The sequence below is a fragment of the Leptonychotes weddellii genome, chromosome 11 (genome assembly GCF_054177405.1).
Source record: "Leptonychotes weddellii isolate Sample4059 chromosome 11, ASM5417740v2, whole genome shotgun sequence".
In the NCBI taxonomy this organism is placed as follows: domain Eukaryota; kingdom Metazoa; phylum Chordata; class Mammalia; order Carnivora; family Phocidae; genus Leptonychotes; species Leptonychotes weddellii.
The window spans coordinates 51,679,296-51,701,333 of NC_138379.1; the positions used below are offsets into that span (position 1 = coordinate 51,679,296).

At 48.8% G+C, this 22,038-nt stretch overlaps 1 protein-coding gene across 12 annotated transcripts in view; it reads right to left on the reverse strand.

Moving 5' to 3' along the window:
• TENM4 (teneurin transmembrane protein 4) overlaps positions 1 to 22,038 on the reverse strand; it is a 711,025-nt gene that overhangs the window by 137,708 nt on the left and 551,279 nt on the right. For all 12 annotated transcript variants that reach the window (XM_081798927.1, XM_081798926.1, XM_081798930.1 and 9 more), the window contains 2 exons: positions 6,008 to 6,109; positions 3,757 to 3,951 (listed from right to left, as the gene is read on the reverse strand). In XM_081798927.1, coding sequence (XP_081655053.1) covers positions 3,757 to 3,951; positions 6,008 to 6,109 — 297 coding nt within the window. The remainder of the gene's footprint in view (positions 1 to 3,756; positions 3,952 to 6,007; positions 6,110 to 22,038) is intronic.

Genomic DNA, 22,038 nt, shown 5'->3' on the forward strand with positions numbered 1-22,038 from the left:
ACTAGTACTGATGTAGTCCCTCTTCTGGGCCATATTTTGCTATTCAACCATTTACCTCCACAGTCTCATTTAACTCTAGTGACAATTCTTTGAGGTAGATACCATTACTATCCCCATTTCACAGATGAGGAAATGAAAGCATAGAGAGGTTAAATAACTTGCCCAAGATCACACAGTGGTAAGTGGAGGAATTTAAATTTGAATCACTCTTTCCTGGTACACATCTCTTGCTATTTCTTCTGTAATCTTACTGGTTCAAAAATACACACATACATATATACAGACCTAAATGGTTAAAAAATAGAAATAAAAGCAAAACAAACCAAGAAAAGAAATAGAACAAAGTGGAGAATTAGTAAAGCCAAATGAAGGCAAAGTATCTTCTCTCGCAGTCTCTGGACACCACTTCACGATGGTTAAAGCATGACCCATTGGAGTTCCTGGTAATTAAAAATAATAAAAATAATAAGTGATATATTTTCATGACAAGCCTCACATCTCAGAAACTCAGAAGGATTCTTCTGGCCCATTAGGCTACTATGATAATTCCCTAGATCCAGAGAGCTTTCCAATTTGATAGGAAACGACTCAGCAATTCTTGTCCTGAGGCCCATAAAGGTATTTCCCGTTCTGGGAGCGCCTGGGCCCAGGCTTCGGGGTTGACGCTATCTCCGAGGCGCCCTTGAGGTTGAATCTATAAATCTGCACTGTCAGTGAGCAAGCCGAGAGGGTGCCAAGTTTAGCAAGAGGCCCTTGGCGTCACAGTCCTGCTCCTCAGACACAATAAGTCTGAGAGGGACCCAGGAACCAGCAAAGCGAATCCCACACTCTCAGAAGATGGTCCAGGCAGGGAACGAAGACCAGAAGGCACTGACGACAGGACTGCACCTCAAGAGAAGGCCACTCGGCTAAAGTGGCCGAGCAGCGTCCCCTCAGGGAGGACGCTGTCCCTGCTGACCCGATACCTACGGCCATTATCTATGCCACTGTGACACTCTGCTAGAGACATCCTCCGTAGACTCAGGATCTGCCCTCGCTTTCTGGGGCCTCTGGGGTGATGGGAACCCTAGGATGGGATGAAAGTTGTCTTCCTTCTATCACACCAAGACGGTTTCACAAATGACATCTGTTTCCCTGGGAGCTGTGGGTCACATGGGGAGACCCAGCCAGCCCGTGGTGCGGGAGCTCTATGCTGAAGGAGTAGGGGAGAGGTTGGCAGGGAAGGGGGCCGAACTCTGGGTAGAAGACAGTCTAACTTAGTTTCTGCTTAGACGAGGGGCCAAACAGTTACCTGTTTTTTCCTCTGCAGAGCCTGACATTCAAGCCAAAATTTCTGGCAGAAGCTTAGCCCATTAACAAAATGAGGAGGCCTGCACGGCCAAGCTGCAAACACAACTCTTTCCCCAAAATGTGCCCTGCTTCAGTGACCACACAAGCTATTAGATGCTCTTCAGGACCAAAACACAGTGTCACTTTGCACTGCAAAAGGCCTAAGGTGTTCTCTTCTGACCCCCCCCCACCTCCCTCCAAGCGTCCTGTTGGCACGGTTTGGGCTTTAAAAAATACGGGGCCATAAACTTCAGAAGAAGAAGAGGGAGACAGGGAAAAAATAAGCTTGTTAGTTGATGTTTTATAAACACGGTGAAACCCGTCAGAAGAGAGCTGAGGGAGGAGGAGGAGAGAGAGGAGTGGGGCGGGGTGGCGAGGAAGGCCCCAAGAAACCCGCATTATAAACACAAGGACTGTGCAGTGACGCTTCACCAGGGAAACAGAAATAATAAAAGGAATCAGTACCACATGGCCCTCCTCAGAAAAGAAAGGAGTCAAAACACTTCTTTGAAATAGATAACGTAAATCAAAGAGCTAAACAACTTTTTTTTTCCCCTTTGTAAGTAAGCCTGCACGCTGGGGCACTGTCCAGAACCAGCTGAGCTGGGGAAGGGACAGCGGGCCCTCCCTGGCCCACAGGACATGCTGGACTTCAGGGTGGGAGGACCCCAGTGTTTCAAGAGGAATCTCCTCTTTGCTTTTCTTTTCTTCTCTGGGTCTTCACCTCAAGTGACTAAAATGCAAAGGGAAAGCAGATGAAGGTCACCATTGTCGGGATGAGAAAGCGAAGTTCCTTTGTTCCAGAGGCTGGCGCTCCTCCTTTCTCAGACAGCCCAAAGTAATCCCCATCAAAGTTAATAGGTCTGAATCAGGACCTCCAGGCACACTTGGGGTTTACAGGCAGGCTGTCTCAGAAAGGCGCTGCTTTTCAGACACTAATCCTTTCCTGTTCCCCACTCTTTGAAAGTGGGCCCATTATATTGGCTCTCTCTCTCTCTTTTTTTTTTTAAAGATTTTATTTATTTATTTGACCGAGAGAGATACAGCAAGAGAGGGAACACAAGCAGGGGGAGTGGGAGAGGGAGAAGCAGGCTTCCCGCGGAGCAGGGAGCCCGATGCGGGGCTTGATCCCAGGACCCCGGGATCATGACCCGAGCCGAAGGCAGATGCTTAATGACTGAGCCACCCAGGTGCCCCTTGGCTCTCTTTTTTTTCCTTTTTCTTTCTTTCTTTTTTTTTTTTTTTTAAGAGAAATGATACCTTGAGAGGGGCCTATGTGTTAAATCCCAAATGGGTTAGGAGGTTAGCTCTCCTTTGGAGCCTCTTCCATCCACCACGAAGATGCCAGTGCCCTATATGGTGGGCAGTGGGAGGGAAGCCCATTAGCAGCATCCACCCATTTCTAAAGACCTTGGATAAAGTGATTGGGGTGAAACAGGAAATGTGCTTCAACTGTCCCCAGATTAATACTAATAATATAAGACCTAACATTTATGGGGCATTTATTACGTGTCAGACACTGCTTTACATGGGTCATTTAATTCAATCCTTATGATGGCCCTCTGAGGAAGGAAATCCCATTTTATTGATGAGGGAAGCGAGGCTAGTTAGTGGCACAACCAGGACTCAAACCTACATCTGATCCCAGAGCACGCACTCTTAAAAGCCACTTGTATATATATTGCTTGTGAATAAGACCCTTCTCGTCTACAAATCCCATGCAGGCAAGAAGAAAGAGGGCTCTGAAGTCAGAAGACCTGGGGTGGGTCCCAGCCCTGCTGCTGGCTAGCCCCATGACCGCGGGCCCACAGCTGCCCTTCCTCAGGCCACAGAAATGCCCACATATCTCACCAGATGAGATTGCCTAGGGAAGAGCTGGCGCACTGTTAAAGTAGAAGCTCACTTGCTAGCCTCCACTACACACAGTGTACTTTATGAAGGAAAGAGACACACTCACAAGCACCGATGAGCTACACGCACACACACCTGTGCCTACAGAGGGCAGAGTCTGGAGGTCTATAACAGACTCTTACTTAAGACATGGACAGAATATGAGCTTAAAGGGGAGGAGAAAGAACCTGGGCTCGGGGGCCAGAAACACTGGGCTCAACCCCAGTGCCACCACCTGCAGCCGTGTGACCCTGGGCAGGTCATGTGACTCTCTGAGTCCCGGTTCCCCTGACTATAAAACAGAGGTAATTACCTCACCCTATCAGTTTTGAGGTTAAATGATCTAAGGCTTCCAGGACACAGCCTGCATACAGTGAGACTTCTCTTCCCTTCACCAACTAGGGCTCCCGTTTGCCTGTCCTCTTGTGCTAAGTAGTTATCGCTGCTGGCGGGTGCCCGGCTCGGGGCAGAGCTGCACCCTGCACCCTGAAGCGTTCCGAGAGGAGGCGGGCCGCCCACCCCACTCCGAGGTCCTACCTTCCTCACAGCTCTCGCCCTTGTAGCCGGGGTTGCAGATGCAGGTGCCCATGATGCAGGTGCCGTGGCTGCTGCAGGCCACGTCGATGCACTGGCTGGTGGGCACGTCGCACTCGGCGCCCTTCCATCCGCTGTGGCACAGACACCGGCCCTTCACGTACTGGCCGTTTCCGCTACAGAGCACGGGGCAGGAGGCTGCGGAGACAGCACGGCAAGGCTGGCGTGAACCGATGCCTGGCGCGGCCCACCCGCCTTTGTCCCTTTCTCCCTTCGGCCTGCAGGCCGGACCAAGAGCCTCAAGTGCTTTGCCACAGTCCCCGAGTGTATCCATCTGTCTGCGTCTCTGGCTTTATTTCATTCTGGTTTAAACACATGTGGAACTGTAGGCTAGGCTGTGCCGTGCAGGGCCTGGTGGAGTTAAGCGCCCACTGAACGCTGCTCTCCTCCATCCCCCTCGTACTGTGGGTGCAGCATGGTGGTGGGGCCAGGACCCTGACGCACAAAGCTTCCATCTGTTCCTTGGTCTTACTGGAAAAGACAGCGGCTGGGCCTCCTGCCTGCCCCAATCTCCCCTCCAGCACTCTCCTGACAGCATTCCATTTTGTTCCCTGTGCCCCATCTGCAGCACCACCTGCTGTCTCTCTAACCCAGCAAAGCTCAGCCTTTCTTGCCTTTCAGGCTCCACTCAAGCCCCACACACTAGTGACCCCATAAGAGAATAGCTCAGCCCAACTTGGCTCTTTAAAGTATTACCTTCAAGCCCCACACACTATTGCCCCCATAAGAGAATAGCTCAGCCCAACTTGGCTCTTTAAAGTATTACCTTCCCATTCTGCCTCTTAGCATAAAGCGTTGCGTGATCATCCGTATGAAGGACATGATATAAAAATAAATTATATTGCACTGTGCAGTAAGTACCTACCAGCCTTACCGAGATACAATAAGGCTGTTTTATACATGACTCTCAAGTTCAAGTGTGGTTGGGATGAGACAGTAATTCTTGTTGGAGGGAATGACTCATCTCCTCTCACTGCACCCCATTCCCCTGGCCCCCACCTGGTTTCTTTCCTTTTAGAGGCACTCAGCAGGTAATCACTGTGGTTCCTCGGGGCTGCAGCTCTGCAATCTCAAGCGGAGTCTCTTCCACATTAGGAACAACAAGCTGAAGCCCCCAAACAGCATCATGTCACAGTATTTGCTGGGCACTCTGAAAAACCACCTCTGCCTCACACTGATGAACGACTGTTCAGGCATCAGGTCTGGATTCCAATTCCAATTCCATCCAGGGAGCTTTCCTGGTCCTCATCGTGTCCAAGCTAAGACAGCCGCTCCCTGAATTTAACCTTGCTGTAGCGTGTTTCACTTGCCCATGACTGCTTTGTCATCGTCTACTTACTTGTCTGTCCCCCTGACCAGACTGAGAGCTCCTGGGCTGGGCCTCGCTCAGTGCTCTAACCCCAGCACCTAGCACGGGAACAAGCCCCAAAGGGCACTAAGCAAACACTTGCTGAAGGATTGAAGAGGTGGGAAGACCAAAGGAAGGAGCCGTTTCAGTTTCCCAAGAGGAGTGCCAGAGCCTCAGACTACAGAGCTCCTTTGGCCTTTGCCCTGTTGACTCTTCCAAGCCAAATGCACGGGGCACATCACGGGTAGCCTTTAAGCCATCTCAGTACTGGTCATCATTAGCACTGTCCATGCCCAGATATGAGGCAACATTAGGGTCCCGTGTGGCATAAAGCAGCCCCCCACCCAACCCCCCAACCTCCCCTCAGTGCTCTCAACAGAGATCCCGGCACCATGGAGCAGTAATGCAGGCCTGGCCACAAGGCCAGAGAGACCACACTTGCGAAGTGACTGGCAAAGCCCCTTGGCACGTGTCAATTATCCTTCAATAGTCAAAAAACAAAATGGAACAACCTTCCCCCCGCAAAAAAAACCCCACCAAAGGCACTTGGCAAAGGCTGAGCAGTCCTCAAAATGGAAATCAACTTTTTAAGAGGACCACAACTGCCACTTCCCCTGCGCCTAGCACAGACACGAGGTTCACGCCCTTGTGAACAACGGGGCTGACGTGGCCCCGGCTCCACCGGCAGACCCTGCTCTCGGGGCTTCCGGACAACGGCCCTGGGGGGGCCCTTCTCACGGGAGACAGCAGGTGGCCCGGGGCCCTGCGCTTGCTCTGAGAAGTGCGACGTGCGTCACCCACGGGGCCGGGGGGAGTGGGGGTCGCCCGCAGACGCACAGGTCTCACCTCTGCCACAGTCGGGGCCCAGGAAGCCCAGGAAGCAGTGGCAGGTCCCAGAGATGCAGTCCCCGTTGCCATAGCAGTTGCTGGGACAATTATCCACCGACTCTGGTGGGGAAGAGAGAAGGAGAGTTGAAAAGAGGCCTTCGTTACCCAACAGAAGGCCCAGGGATCCAACCTCAGGTTAGCCAGGGCCCACACATTCGAGGTCTTCCGGCCCAGTCACTGAAAGGAACCGACAAGAGTTAAAAATTATGCGTTATTTTTACTCTTAGTGCATCTCAATTGACACTAAAAGATGTGTTCTGGAAAATGTCCGCCTGAACCAAGATTTTATATATCAAATTTGTATCTACAAATGCATTAGAAATTCTGCAGCTAAAACACTGGGGAAAACAGCATAAGCTGTCAGCAGTGCTGCTTTGTGGAGGCCAGCTTATTGGGCGAGTCTCACGGTCTTCTTCGCACTTTCCGTGCTTCACATTTTTCTCATAATGGGCCGATACTCCATTTTCTTGGTTTTTTCTTAGAGCTACTGGGCATTTGCAGACCTGTCTTTTCCCATGTCAGGGTTTTCACCTATTGGCCGGGTGCCCACTGTGGGCCCACCAGGGCTAACACAACAGCCTGGAAGCTGGCCTCCTGCTTCCCCTCTCACCCCCCACTCCGATTCCGTCACCGCCCGGTGGACTGAGCCATCTCTCGGGAACAAATATGATCCTGTCATTCTCCTGCTTGAAATCCTTCGATGGCTCCCCATTTATTGAGACAAAAAAATTCCAAGATCTCTCAAAGGCACTGGAGTTTTCTTTCACATTCCCTTTGCTGTACCCGCCTCCCCAGCATATGTGGTCATGCCCACCTTTTGCCGGGATGGGATTTTCTCAGACTCTTCCTACTACTTTTGCTATATTCTGTGTGACCTGACAAGGAAATATGGAGTTCATTTAAGAAAGATTTTAGCAAAAAAAAAAAAAAAAAATCGTCAATGTTTTGTAGCTTCAGATAGTAAGCCTATTATCTAGAAAATCTGTTTATTTGGAACAGCCTGTTTCTCAATAATGCTGGGTGTGGAATAAGGGAAAGAAGCCACTCTATACTGGAGCCTTCTCTGTGCCACATGTTTCCACAAAGTTTCTCCCATTTCACTGTCACCAAATCTGCAAGCATGTATTGTTATTCCTATTTTTAAAAAAGAAAAAAAAAAGAGGAGGCTCAGAGAAAGATGAAGTGGCCTACTGAGAATCACAAAGATGCTGAGTCCTGGAGGTAGGATTTGAACCCAGGACTCAGGGCCTGGTCTTCTTCAGTGATGCTGTGCTCTCTGGGCCTTGAGGGAACTCACTCCACAGCAGAAGCCTGGAGAAGGAACAAGGTGACAGATCAATGGCACAGTGAGGCTGGTCTTGAAGACAGCAAAGGATCCCGCTGTAAGGTAGTAAATTCTAGGGCTTTCAGGGCTTAAAGGATCCAAAAGACCATAGCCTAATGCTCTCATTTAATAGTGAAGAAAACTGAGACCCGGAGAAAGGTCAGGGACTCACCCAAGGTCTCAGAGTGCGTCAGCAGAGTCCGAATTGAAAGCAGAGGAAGGGTTAGTCAGGTGGGACAGAGTTAAGGATTCAACGTGTTGTCTTAGCTCACAACTACAAGCCATGAAGCTAAGACTAAGGCCTCTGCTAAATGAGATGTTAGCGTCTAAGACGTGAGTCTTGCCCACAGGGAATCTGCAGCCTAACTGGGAGAAAGAGACGACAGCTGTCACCCAGGCAGTAGCACGGGGCATGGAAGAAGTTGTGCCTGGAGGTAAAGAGACCCTGTACGGGGGCCCATTCTTCTAGTATCATGCTGGGGGGGCCTAAAACAACTTCCTGCCCCTCTCTGGGCCTCACCTCCTTCATATATAAATGAAGGTGATGGCAGAGATGATGACCCCTGGGACTGCTACCTGTTCTAAAATTTTATGAGTCTATAATTAATTAAGAGAGCAACTGTGCAGAAAAGGTGTCCAGACAAGGAAGGGCATTGAGCCTTAAGAGCAACAAAGCACTTAGGGCCAAGGCAATGGTAACTGATACGGCACAAAACCAGCAGAGGGAAGGCTTCTCAGAGGAGGTGGGCTTGAGGAATGGCTTGGGTATGGATCGATAAGGGAAAAGATGGAGGGATGGTGACGAATTCATAGTGTGGTGCATTTCCTGGAATGCACCTATTATTGACTTGGAAACTACTTAAAAAGAGTTCAAGAGTTCAAATGCGTGGTTCTTTTTGTGAATGGGTGGGAAATTCCACTCACTCGATGTTGTCCCTCTGCGTAACAAGGGCTGCGCTCTACGTGAACACAGAGTTAAGAACAAGAGGGTCCAATCTAGCATGTGCTCTCCTTGCAGCTCAAAGCGGTCTGGGTCCTGGTGGAGCGAGGCTCCCAAGCCAGGGCCCTGAGCACCTCTGCTCTCCATTGGCTTTTCCTGGAAGAATCCATGTTCCTACGGTCTTAAAGTTATAAGTGTCCTTCTAGAGAATGACTTAGGAAGTTTCTTTCTGAATATGCTTTTAAAAATAAGAATTTTGAGGGGCCCCTGGGTGGCTGAGTCGGTTAAGTATCCAACTCTTGATCTCAGCTCAGGTCTTGGTCTCGGGGTCGTGAGTTCAAGCCCTGCATTGGGCTCTCTGCTGGGAGAGGAGCCTACTTAAAAAAAAAAGAATTTGGAGTAAAATTTAAGGCAAGATTATTTTCACTTTAGGCTACTGGCTGGTGGTCCAACTGGGGAGGGTGGGTTCCACCTTCAGCACCACAGAAGGGGTACAGGGCAGAAGCAGGAGGCCTGGTTGCCAGGTCCTGTTCTGCTACTGCCTAGCTGTCAGACGTTGGCCGTGTCACTTGATCTTCCTGCACCTGTTTCCTCATCCTTACACTTGTTCCTCCCTTGCTTCCCTGCATGGCAATACCTAGTCCTTTCAAATCCAGCTCAAATGTCACCTCCTCTGACAAGCCTTCTTGACTTCTTAAACAGGCTAAGTTACTCCCAGGACTCTGTCCCCCTCAGCCCTATTAAAGCATCATGTAGTCCACGTTGTTGCTCTCACTGAGAGAATTCAACCAGATGATCTCAGAGATCCCCCCGCCCCAATCTAAAACTCTCTGGTTCAGTCCTTCTCAAACCCAGGGGTATAAAATATGTCTCTTAATAAATTACCATAGTTACCACTTGCATTTTTAACAGGATCAATTGCAGATAAGTGTTACACACTGTCTAGATTTTGATTTATGAAGCCTGTAAGATACAAGCCTGTTAATCATCTGCCAAAAAGCCTTCACAGTGAAACAGTGAGGAAAATACATTTTCTGTGACTGAGTATAGTGTTGTTTGCTAAATCTGACAGAAGAGAAGTCTGTTTGCTTCAAAATTTGCCCCAGGCTGTTGGGTGTCAGAGAAGGCAAAAGTTTTAGGAGACATGGAATAATTTTACGATAGCAACAAGGAAGTAGAAGGGAGACATTTAGAGAATATTTATTTTGGATGAAATGTTAATGTCTATAGTTTTTCTTCCATTTGGAAGGCTTTCAAGTACTTGGGGCCCACTTGGGACTGCACAAATAATGAGTCTCCACTAACCAGGTATCTCTATACTAAATGCTAGTGCAGAAGAGACACTCATTGGCTTGGGAGAAGTGTGAACTTTATTGCATAAATGTTATGTTTCCAATTAGTGTTTGGTGAATTCCTTCCCCTATTGTTCCTTCCTGCTTTGCTCACATTCAGACTGCAGCTGCCTTCATTTAGCAGAAGGTGTACCTTTAGACTGCTCAGACCTGAGTTAAAATTTCAGCTGCCTATGAATTACTGATTTTCATAATTGGTTGGATGGTATGCTGGAGGACTGGTGGGGGGGGCGCTTTGCCCCTAGCTTTTGTTTTTCTCTCACAACAGTGGGTCCTGCTAGGAGATTTAATTTTCAGGAACTTGTTTTTCCTTCCATCAATATTGGAATGTGGAGTTTAAATGTTTCCTTAGCTCATTCTCTGGATATGTGTTGTGAGTGGGCGTGTTCTCTGGATGTGGCTCAAAATATTGTTCAACATACAAAGGGGTGTCTGCAGAAGGAAGAGAAGACAATGCTCCTTCCTAGAGATGTGGAAACCACAGACGCCTCAGTGAACCCATTATAGTGCCTTACTTGGTCTGCTCGCTACCCTTTCCCAGACACAAATCACTAGCACTGCTGTGAAATGAGATGGTGAAAGATGATCAAGTCAAGGTCAAGGTGAAAGAGGATCACAGTTGATAAATACATCCTCCCGATCTGTGGTTGAGGTCCAGAAAAGCCTGCCTTCATTTTCTACCTTTTGCTTTCCATTTTTGAGATCCCGAAGACTAACTTTGTAGGAAACAAGGAGAGACCACAGAAGAAATCCTGCCTGGAGGAGGACTACGAGGCAGGCTGACTGCCCACTGGACTCCTACTTCAAGGGGCAGTCACACCAGAAGAGGAGAGGTGGCTTTTCTCCTCCACCAGCTCACCATGGCCATGGGAGTCTGCTGACGGATTCCAGCACCAAAGACAGAAGGAATCGGCTGTGAGTGATGCCGGAGCTCACCAGCCATCCTCCGTCTCTCTTCTCCACTCGTCCGGTACCTATCCCTCCTTCCCAGCACCTCCTCTATCTCCTGTTCCCCTGTGATGTGCCCCAGCCAAGAGAAGCAACTCTTTCCACTGCTTCTCTTGTCGCTCCTTAAGTCGTAAATGTGGATGTCAGCAACTCTTTCAGAGCAGTCGGTTAAAGAACCAACGTCTACCTATTATGCAGCAGAGATCCACTCTCTGGTGCTTCCTTTTGGCTTCACTGTAGGATAGATGCTAATGCTTCAGGCAAGAGGAAGGAACTTGGACTCTGGGACAGCCAACTGCATGACTGGACATATGACCTTGACGGCAGCTAGTGAAATACTTTAGGTTACATCTATTACATCTTCTTTGATCCTGAAAGGGGACTGGCCTTATTATTGGCAACAAGGAAAAGAGAGGAAGACAAACTAGATGGCACAGCTGGGAGTTAATTCTACAGCAACTCACGGTAGAGAGGAGACTCTAATAGAGACCCTCTCATTCCCTCAAATGGAACCATGAAAGGTGTACGATATATTTTAATTTATTCCTCATAATAATTATGAGAAATGGGTACCTTTGCCATCATTTTACGCATTTACAGCTCTCAGATGGAGACTGTGAGCTGAAGTCACTTTCTCAAGGTCACACAGCTATAAGAGCAAATCTAGTAGGTGAACCAAGTTCTATCTGATGCCAAAGAAGCTGAAGGTTGTAGTATATGGCCTGAACCAGAGCATGGGCTCCAGGAACCAGGATGCCTCCTGCTAACTATATGCCTTTTGGACAAGTCATCTCTACATATCGATTTCCCCATCTGTGAAATGGGGTTAATAATGGCACCCACCTAAGAGAGTTATTTTGAAGAGCTAATAGTGTAGCAGTGTGCATGTGAAGAGGTTTGCTCAGGCCTTGGCAGAGTTGGTATTTTGGTTTTAAGGAAAGGTCACACATGCCTTCCATTTGTGAACCAAAGCAACATACTAACTTGGTCTAATGAATCCCAACAAGGCAATGTGGGCTTTTGGAGGTGAGTGCACACACATATACATATAAAGCACACAGCAACTCTCCATGGTAAAACAGGAAAGCAAACAAGCACTGTGCTGAATGCGAAGAAGGGAGGGTGTTTGGGTACATTCCCTCCTGGGGAAAAGCACTATCAAAACAAATTAAACCTGTTGTCCCCCAGAAGCCCAAACACAGGCAGATTCATGCCAACATCTGAAAGAACTTTTCTCCCTGTGCACTTGAGATTGGCACTGGGAAGGTGCCAGGTGCTGGAAAGCTGTTACATGGCCTGTGAGGTGTCAGTCCCTGTAGGTGCCCCAGCTCTCTGCAGATGATGGGATTCAAAGACCTCCAGTCTGCAATAGTCTAGGTCAATGCAATGACAAAAATTTGACAAAGCCCCTGACAGCCTGGGCTTCAAGCCAGTTCTGCCCTGGTATTTGAACTGGGAGATCTGTTTTCAATCATACCCAGAAGTTTACCGACCACTATGAAGAGCAACTCTAAAGAGGGGGTCTAGGAAAGATGATGATTCCCTTGATTGTATTAAGTTTTGGTTATTTGCTAATTCTTTCTTTGGGGGCACACGGAATTTCACCAATAAGACTATGAGCTACTTGAAGACGAGCATCAAGTCTGGTTCTCCAAAAAGTCTGGTGTGTGCTACATACAAAGCAAGTACTCAGTAATATTCACTGTGTGGAGAAACTGAGCAGGAATACAAGGGGAGAAATGGAGGAAAGAGGGCGGGAGGCACACAGCACGACAGTCAGACTCCAGAGGATGCCTGCTGGCCAAAAAAGCTATCATTTCATTGCCCTACAGTTTCAGGCGTGCAATGCCTAGAATAAAGGGACTGAGAGGAAGTGCACTCTGCATTGTCCTCTCAGACCATATTTGGAGTTCAGTAGTTCACCATCCGGGAGCCACATTTAAGAGACGGATAAGATGAACTTGAGCATGTTCGTTGAAGAGCAATGAAGAGAAAGATAAGAGGACTTGAACAAACATTTCAAATAAAGAATTCCTGGGTGGTTCTGTCAGTTAAGTGTCTGACTCAATTTCGGTTCAGGTCATGATCTCAGGGTCATGAGATCGAGCCCTGTCAGGCTCTGTACTGGGTTGGATGCTGGGCGTGGAGCCTGCTTAAGATTCTCTCCCTCTTCCTCTGCCCCTCCCCTGCACTGTGCCCCGACCCCCACCCCCTGGCTCTCTCTCTCTCTCAAAAAAAAAAAAAAAAAATTCCTGAAGGAATTGGGAATTTAGCTTACTCAGGGGGTACTGACCACTGTTTAAAAGTATCTGAAGGGCTGTTATGTAAGATAAGGACTGGACTTTTGTGGTCCTAAATTAGGTTGATTAGGTCCAATGAGTAAGGACTATAGTCCTTGGGAAATGGACTTAATTCAAAAGAAGAAAGAATTTTGTAAGCGTCGGAGCAGGATACTATTTACTTTGTTGGATCATATTCTGTTGATGTGTATGGATCTGCCCATATAATATAAACTTCTTGAGGGTAGGCAATGTGTCATTTGCTTCTGACTCTTTAGTAAACAGTGCCATCCTTGGCTCACAGCAGGTCTTAAATGAAAGTCTGTTGGCTGAATGACAAAATGAATGGACTAGGTAACCCATCAGATCACACATTTTCAGTCGCTGGCTGCATTCAAATTAATCACTGGCAGAGATATTGCAGGGGCCTTAAAGATAAGCTTCTAAACCTGAAATCTTAGGATTCCATGAGTCATGTGTGAAGGGACAGGCTTGGACTGTATTGAGAAACTTGGGTTTTAGTCCCACTCCTGCCACCAGCTCGTTAGGTGACACTGGCCAGGCCCCTTCCTCTCTTACGGTCTTTCTTTTTATCTACAAAATTAAATTCATTGAGCAAATATTTACTGAGCATCCACTCTGGCTCAGGAAGTGTTCCAGTGAAGTGGGATGGCTTAGATGGTCTTTCAGATCTAGCATCCTATGATCTGATGAATCAACCCAAATTGTCAGTCGTTAGAATACCATACAAACAGATGAAAAAGTGGAGAAAATCCTCGTGTTGAGGGTTGGAGAGGGGGAAAAGGAAGTTTGCTCATTTATGGGCTGACTTTAACTTCTCACACCTTTGCCTTCTGTGCCTTCACATAATGAGCATCATGTCATCATCACCCTGTGAGAGGAGCAACGAGGCCGAGTCCTCAGGACAGGGCTGGCGAGCGGGCAGCTCCCCGGCTGCCTCTGGCTGAGAGCCCCTCCTCCGTTCCGGGGACTGCTGGCAGCTGCTCTCACGCGTGTCAGAGGCCCCCGTGGGCTCTGGTTCTGCTGCCTCGCCTGGAAAAAGGTGCTTGTGCAGTGTCCTACCGTGTCCTGGGAGCAGGCCAGGGAGGCCGCCGAGACGCAGCACGGTGGTACAACTAACAGGTGCTGTGCTGTTCGAGGAGAAAGGCCGTCGGAGGAGAAGTACACGTTCACATGTTTGGAGACCCTTCTCCTGCCCTCAGAGATCTACCCGTCTTCCACCGACAGCTCCTTCTGAGGAGTAATGCCAGGGGGCCCAGACGCTGCCACCTCCTCCCTGGCCCCAGCAGACGGGCCTGGGCGGAGCAGCCGACCAGCACAGACTCAGGACCCAGGCGGCCTGGTGCTCTATGATGGGGCCTGGTGCACAGAGGCTCAGGGCCAGAGACCCACTTTCTAGTATCTGAACTGAAATGCACCCCGGGAATGTGGCATCTGAAGTCTCAGTTAACTCAACTACGAAATGAGAAAACCGCTTGCCATACGCAATTGTCGCAAAGATGAAATAGCACCACTACGTATGTATGAGTCTGTGTATATGTATATACATGCATGTGTGTGTGTGTGTATATAGACAGGCCCCTGGTACACAGAAGGTGCTCAGGAAGTGTTGCTCGTATAGTTTCAGTGAAAACCCTTTAGCCTCTGTCAGTCACCTGAAGGGTCTGTTAAAACATGGACTGCGAGGCTCCACCTCTAGAGTTGCTCATGTCATTGGTCAGGGGAAGGGTCCCAGGGGATGCTGATGCCCTTGGGTACCCTGGATACCCCTCTGAGAACCAGTGGTCTGGAAGAAAGGCTGAGATTTTACACACAGGTCTATCAAAACAAGCCAGAGGGGACAGAGAGATCTAAACTAAGCAAGAATGCCATCCGTAACTTGGGGACCACTTCCAAAGAGGAGGGCCGGGTCCTCCAGGAGGTAGTATTTGAATAGCTCTTAAAGAATAGGCAGGCTTTTGAAATGCAAAGCAGTTCTGGGCAAGATGGGGGTGGAGCCAGAGCCAGATTCGGAATAATCATCTTTGCTGCTCCCACACAGCGACCTGCTGATCATCATGCCAACTTCATGTCAGCTCTGTCTTTAGAACAAATTACTTAAGAAATCAGGTTTTTAAGAGCTCTACTCAGCTGCTGGCTAGAGTTGCATCTAATGAACATCACTTTGTGCTGAATTATTCTGTGATGACAGACAATGGGGGAACAGAAACATGCTCTGAGGAGGTGGGGTGGGGGTGCTGCTAATTATTCTCCAATCATTTATCCAGGCTGGTCACCAAGCTTGATACTGCTTACAAGCTACACAGAAAACCAGGTCAGCATGGTCTGGTCTGAGAACACACACAATTATGTAAAGATGACCTAGAGACCTGCAGCTTAAGAACACCCAAGGTGCTAGGACTTCACCTGGAAAATGGAAATGTCCAGGCCGGATTCCCTTTGGCCCGGACCACTGTGTCAGCATTCTGAGGGGACTTCCGCCTCCAGCCTCGTCCCTCTCTGTCTGCTCTGTCCCTGTAGGCCTGGCTGCCATTCTGGAGTTGAGCCTCTTCAGGCCACGGATAAGGGCCACTGCTCCTCAGGACCCAGAGTAGGTTCCGCAAACTGGAGGCCTATGGACGCTTTTGTTTGTATGGTGTCTAAAAATCTGCGTTAGTTGCCAGAATTTCTCAAAAAAAGGAGAGCTCATTAAAAAGTCTCAATGGTGGCTTTTCCTGAAAAATTGGAAGACCCAGCATGGCAATAATCTCTTCTTATTCAGGAGAGGCCCGGACACTGTGGTCACCTGCTCGGCCCTCCAGACATTTGAATATATGACCCCGGCCTGGAGCAGTGGTTCTAAATGTCATTTATTTGGGTACCGCCGTATGCAGCTGCCATAGGCATGTACTATCTGTCTTATTATTCACTTAGTATTTGTGGCTCATTTATTGTTGTGAATTTATTTAGAACAGAAATTTGAAATAATAGTTTGATATACCTAATTATATTTTTTCCAGCACACTAAAATAAATACATCATTTTTGAAAAAAAGAGTCTGTGTATAATGTAAAATCATCTCAAGAAGTATACTGTAGGAAATGTTAGAGACGAGAAAGCCTGCATTTCTGAACCAGGAGTTTAACGCTCCAACTTCTTTCTGAAATAACTTCTTTGCCACAAGGGTCCTCCTCATGGCCTCTTTGTGTTGCTGCCAAATTGCTTCCCATCCCTTCCAGAACCCACACCCCCTTTCCAGCCAATGCTGATGACTGCACCTGCGAAGCATGCCTCCTGCTCCCTTACACAAGTCCAGGACCTTCCATCCTTCAAGCCTCCCGGGATTCCTTCTAGCAAGACAGGTCTCTCTCTCTCTCTCATCTGAATCCTAATGGCAATTGCCCTCTCTCCTTCATTTATCACCTACTGCTTTCTACCTTGCAGTCTAGTTATTTATGAGCATAGCTCTTTTCCCCTAGTGAACTGCAAATTCTTTGAGAGGAAGGAATCCATTTCCAATTCCTCATCTTGTCCATGTCTCCCAAGTGACTGGCCCACTGCCTTGTCTGCAGGAGCTACTCCTTCAACACTTGTTAAATATCAAATGACAAAGGGCAACCTGTGGTTGAATGAGTGTCCTTTGGCGTGTAAAGCCTCAAATCCCAAGGCTGGGTTCCTTCTGTCGGGGTCTAGGCTGTTGGTTTCCTTGCCGATTTCCTTTTTTTGCTTTTCATTTTTTTTTCCCGAATTTCATTGCTATACATTTTTTCCGGACCTGTAGCTTCATTTTCATTTCTCTTCCTCTGGGCCTGCTATATTCAGCTAGACACTGTAACGGGCTCTCTTGTCCCTGAAGAGCCCTAATCATGTGTGGGGGGGAACCCAAGGTAATACGACTTTGCAGACCCCCAGCTCTTCTCTGTAGCAAGAACTGTCAGAATGGCTTCTGTGAATTATGGACCTGAACTACCTGTTTCAGGATATAACACAATAAAATGATTAACAAGATGGATAAATTCTCCACCTCTGGTGGATTTTTCTTTACAATAACTATAATGTGTGTCGGTCAGTCGCACAATGATTTGAACTGTATTTCTTTCTTATTTATCTAGTAGGTAACACTCAACATAATAACGTGGGTCTCTGTCTTTGGGCCAGAGGCCAAGTTGGACTTCTGCTGGACACCAAATCCTATTAGAGATCATGGTAATGCAATTATATGCTCAAGTTAAATATTTTATAGCTGCTCTGGCCATCTAGACAGATCGTTCCCTCAGCCTCTAGGTAGAAGCTGCCCAAATGGCAAAAGCAAAAGACTATATATCTTGTAAGGAATTGAGAAATAGTTGCTGTTGTGAAAAGTTTATGGAAACTTCTGGCCACCTCTGACTCTCTGGCAGCAGCAGGAATCTAAGCCACCATTATACTAGGTTATAATCAAATGTCAGCCCCTGTGTGGGCCAGACCTAGAGGGGAAGTCTCCCTAGTTCCCTGACCCATGACATGCTGGCCCGTCCATGTGCCGGAACCACCTGCTCTCTGCCCAGTGAGAGGTTTGGAGGCAGACTATACTCTCAGCTGTCCGCATGCTCGAATGATAAGAGCCCATGGGGTCCCTGGAGCACTAGGGAGCAGCCCCTGTGGCTGGCCAGCCTTCTTCCCAGGACCCTGGTTCTTTCCTCCGGTCCCCCGGGCTGGAGTGTGAGCACCAACCCAGGCGTGGTCAGCTGGGCTCTACCTCCCCATGCTTTGTCTCTAACCCCTCTGGGCCCTGGCATAATTCCTGCGTAATCTGACTTCATTGGCTGGAACTCCCTGACCTGGGACTGCACGTGGGCCATGCAATCAGACAGACCAGAGTCTGACTTCCTGCTCTGACTCTCACTATCTGTGCAACCCGGGGCGAATCATTCAAGGTCTCTGAATCTGGGTCCTTACTGACCTATCTCATGGCACAGAAGGGGGTTAACTGAGATAATGCACATGAAGCACTTTGTGGAGCTTGCAGTAAATTTCTCATCGGTGGGAAGTAGAATGAAACCAAGTCAAAGCAAACCAAACCAAGCAAACCCATTTTAGACAGGCCAAGTCAGAGGCTGTGTGATATAAGAGAAAGGGCACACACTTTAGAGCGAGACCCTGGGCATTCGCATCCCACTCTGCCACCTCCTGTGTGACCTCAAGCAAGTCTCTTCACCTCTCTATGTCCCGGTTTCCTTATCTGTAAAATGGGGGTGATTATACAGTGCCCGGCACACAGTGGTCGTTACAGTATTAGCAACTGAGTGACTATGGATAGGGGGCCGTGGACCCTGCTCGGCGTGCCAGTATTTCCTGGCTGTCCCCTGGCTGACCTCAGCTCACTTCTCCCTCATCAAGGGCTCCCACTGTGCCGTGCATACAGGCATGTGCACTTGAGCACAGGACAAGAGGAAGCCAGGCTGTCAGCTTAGGAAAGCAGCAACTCACGCTCCAGCAGCATCTCCATCCACACTGGCTTCCATTATTATGACACAACTGAGTCCGTGTAAGATGTTAGGTGTCTTCCTCATGGAAGAGCTCGGGCTGCCGAATTCCCTTTGCCTTTTGGCTCAGACCCCCAGTGCGTGGATAAACATCCTATAAACATTACTCCCTTTCTGTGAAAGATAAGTTATAAGAGTCCGGCCTCTCCTAGATGCCCTGGGGACATTTCCCAGGAGCCCCTTCATACTGGCCAAGTCTGGGCTTCTTCCCTCTGCTACTGCTCACCCTGAGAACCCTGGCTGTGCCCACAACGGGGGCACAACCCTGTGCTACAGCCACGTTGGGGGCCCAGGGGCCAAGGGCAGAGCACGCACATGTGCACACACACGTGTCTCCAGCAAGCCGCTGGAGTGGCCCCCACTTCAGGTGAGGGGGGCTGATGCTGGGCTTGCTGGTTCTTGAGGCTTCCAAAGGACGTAGCAGAAAGCAGGAAAAGCATGACCGCTGTCCCAGGGAACAGACTCCCCCTGCTGGGCCTTCTGCCTCGTCTGGGGGCTAGAGTAAAAGACCCCGGGTCCTGAGCGCTGAGCCCGTAGAAGCAGCATTGCCGCCTGCCTTGGCCTCGGCGGCTACCCAGCCTGCATCCCTTCACCTGCCGTTCCTGGCAGCTGGCCAGCATTCCGGAGGGTGCAGGTACCCGTTCTCTCTAAAGCACTTGGGTCTGAGGGAGAGCGGCTTTACTTCACGATGGCTGAGTTTAATCCCTCGTCCCTCCCAGAACCCGGGGAAATCCCAACCTTCACACTCAACCGCCAGGCCAGTCCGCTACGAGAAAGACACTGGGCCAGAGAGCACTTTCAAACATCCTCTGAACGTCAAAGATGTGCTAGAATACTGGACCTCTCACTCTTCCCATCTAAGCTTCTTAGATTTGAAGCACAGACAAGTGTTTAATAACAAAGGAATAAATGCAGACATTCAATAAGGTAACAACAACAATGGTGATGGCTCTCAGCACTGTCCTTTACTGAGGACTGCCATGTGCTGGGCCCTGTGATAAGCTCACAAATCTCCTACATCTCACTGGATGCTCACTCAGCATTAAGCGTTAGGTATCACTATCCCTATTTTTCAGAGGAGGGAATGAAGGCTCAGAGAAGGGAAAAGGCATGCTCAAGGTTAGTGAGGCAAGAACTGGTAGGTCTCCCGAACAACTAGTAACTGGAAACTAGGGCAATTAGCACTCGGGGGGCCAAAGGGTCTGAGCCCGTCTGTAGCCCCAACTCTCGGCGCCTGGTCAGGTTGGCAAATGGTCGGCTGAGATAGGATGAAGGCGCAGCAGTCTGACATGGGTCACGATGCTGTTAGTGCTCGCAGTGAATCCACGTGGAAAGTCCTGAGTGGGGAGCAACAATCAGGGTCCCCCAGGAACACACTGCTGCTCAGCACTGGGGGCCGGGCAGGCAGGGACCAGGCAGAAAAGTGCCCTTGGAGGATTTTGAAAGAGGAACAAGTTCAAAGGCAGGTTTTCCCAGAATCAGGTGCAGCAGCAGGGTGGGAACCTAGGAGGAGCAGTGGAATTGAGGCCGGGAGGGGCAGTCTGCGGGCAAATGTCAGTAATGCGGGGCAAGAGAGACTTCCCCCAGTTTGAACTGGAGGCCCCAAGTGCCCACCGCTGCAAATAGCCCTCCTCTCTGAACAACCTTTTGAGACCGGTTAGTAACTAGGCTGGCGAGAACCACAGTTTAGGCCTAGTGCTCTGAGTCTACCCCCACCCCCACCAAGAAAATGTCTTCTTTCAGAGCCTCAGCCAGTCAACATGCTTCTGCTTTGAGATTCAGAGTCCATGTACAAATTAAACAAGATCATGGGAGAGCCTACCGCACATCAGGTGGAATGTGGGTGCATTGCATGATCTCATTTAACCCTTCTGCAGCTCAGGGAAGGTCATTACCTTCCTCAAGGTCTCACAGCTGGGTGGCTGCAGATCTGAATGGGCTCTTCTCATTCTCAGTCACATTGACATGCTCTTACACTTCCAGCAGCTTCTCATCCTGGATTTTTGTTCCGTGGCTCCTCCCTTCCTTTCTTCCTAACCAAATCCTCTATGCCTTCTTGGCCCACCCTAGGCTACAGTGACCGTACTACCCTCACTGTTGGCCTTCTCAAAATCCCCTTGACAATTCACCACGTACTACATGGTAACCCCCACCCTCATGCTGTCAGTGCTAATTCTCGGGCTGTGAGAAGCTCTTAAGGGACAAGGACCCCAGACGGCACTGCCTCTGCCTCTCCCAGGGAGCAGCGTAGTGCTCTGCCCCCCTGCCCCCCAAAAGTACAACCAATGTATACGTTTTTAATTGATTTGCTTTTTTAGCAGGGTAAACAGAGTTGGGCTTAAAAAGGTAAAACCTAGGGCGCCTGGGTGGCTCAGATGGTTGGGCGTCTGCCTTCGGCTCGGGTCATGATCCCAGGGTCCTGGGATCGAGTCCCGCATCGGGCTCTCTGCTCCTTGGGAGCCTGCTTCTCCCTCTGCCTCTGTCTCTCATGAATAAATAGATAAAAATCTTTAAAAAAAAAAAAAAAAAAGGTAAAACCTAAATCTGGACAACTTTGTAACTTGCGAAAGCAATAAATACAAAAGCAGAATCTGGACTAACAATAATGTTGACATCTATCGTGCACTTGGTGGGGAGCCTGCTCTGCACACATTAACTCATTTCTCCCTCGTAACCAAGTCTGGGCCAATGATCGTTTTCTCGGCTACGTCTGCCCAAGATGTACAGCTGACAAGAGGAGGTGCAGGAACTTGAACCCAGGTCCTCAGGCTCCAAAACTTCTCCTTCCAATCATTACACTGTATGGAAAGCTTGAGGGGCTGTCTACAGCTTTCAATCACCATGGTAGCCTCACCTTGGATCACTCTGGACAATGAAGGTGCAGGAAGAACAGACTGAGTGAACGAAGTGCACACTTGCTTGGGTAGAATGCTGGAGGTGGGGCTCACTCGCAAATGAGCCTTCCCAGTGGCCTGGGCTAAGTGAGGGGGTGTGGAAGGAACCAGGGGATTGTGCTGAGGTTTGTCGTGCTATTGCCAATGCATACTTTTCAACTCCTTCCTCCTTGACCTCTCTAACATTTTTTTTTTCTAATTCAAAGTAATATATGCACATAGTTTAAGAAGTCAAACAACGCTATAAAGCTTATGATGAAAATAGCAGTCGTCTGCCCTATCCGCACACACACATCGGCCTGCCATACCCCAGAAAACCAGTCTCAGCTCTTTGGGCTATTTCTTATAGAATTTACCTCACTATTTCTAAATAGTGTGCTTATGCAACTGTTGTTTTTCTTACATTTGGTGTTTTCTACTACTACGGTTAGCTACTCCTGCCCGGTGTGATCTAATGGAAAAGCCTCATTTTTTGCTTCTATTTCCTATGTTTTGTTTTTATTAATAACTCTACCCCTATGATCCAACAAAACTAAAATCCCTCTGAAATAGAATTTCCCACGTGGTTAAATGGTACCAGGTAATCTGTCTGGCTCATAGTTTTTCTTCTTGCCTGGGGGGATCTCCCTCCTGAGCCCTCTGCCCTGCTGCGGTCTGGTCTGTTTGTTTTCTGGGCCTGCTACACATCCATCATTCTGGGCCTTCTCTTCACCTCTCTCATTTATTG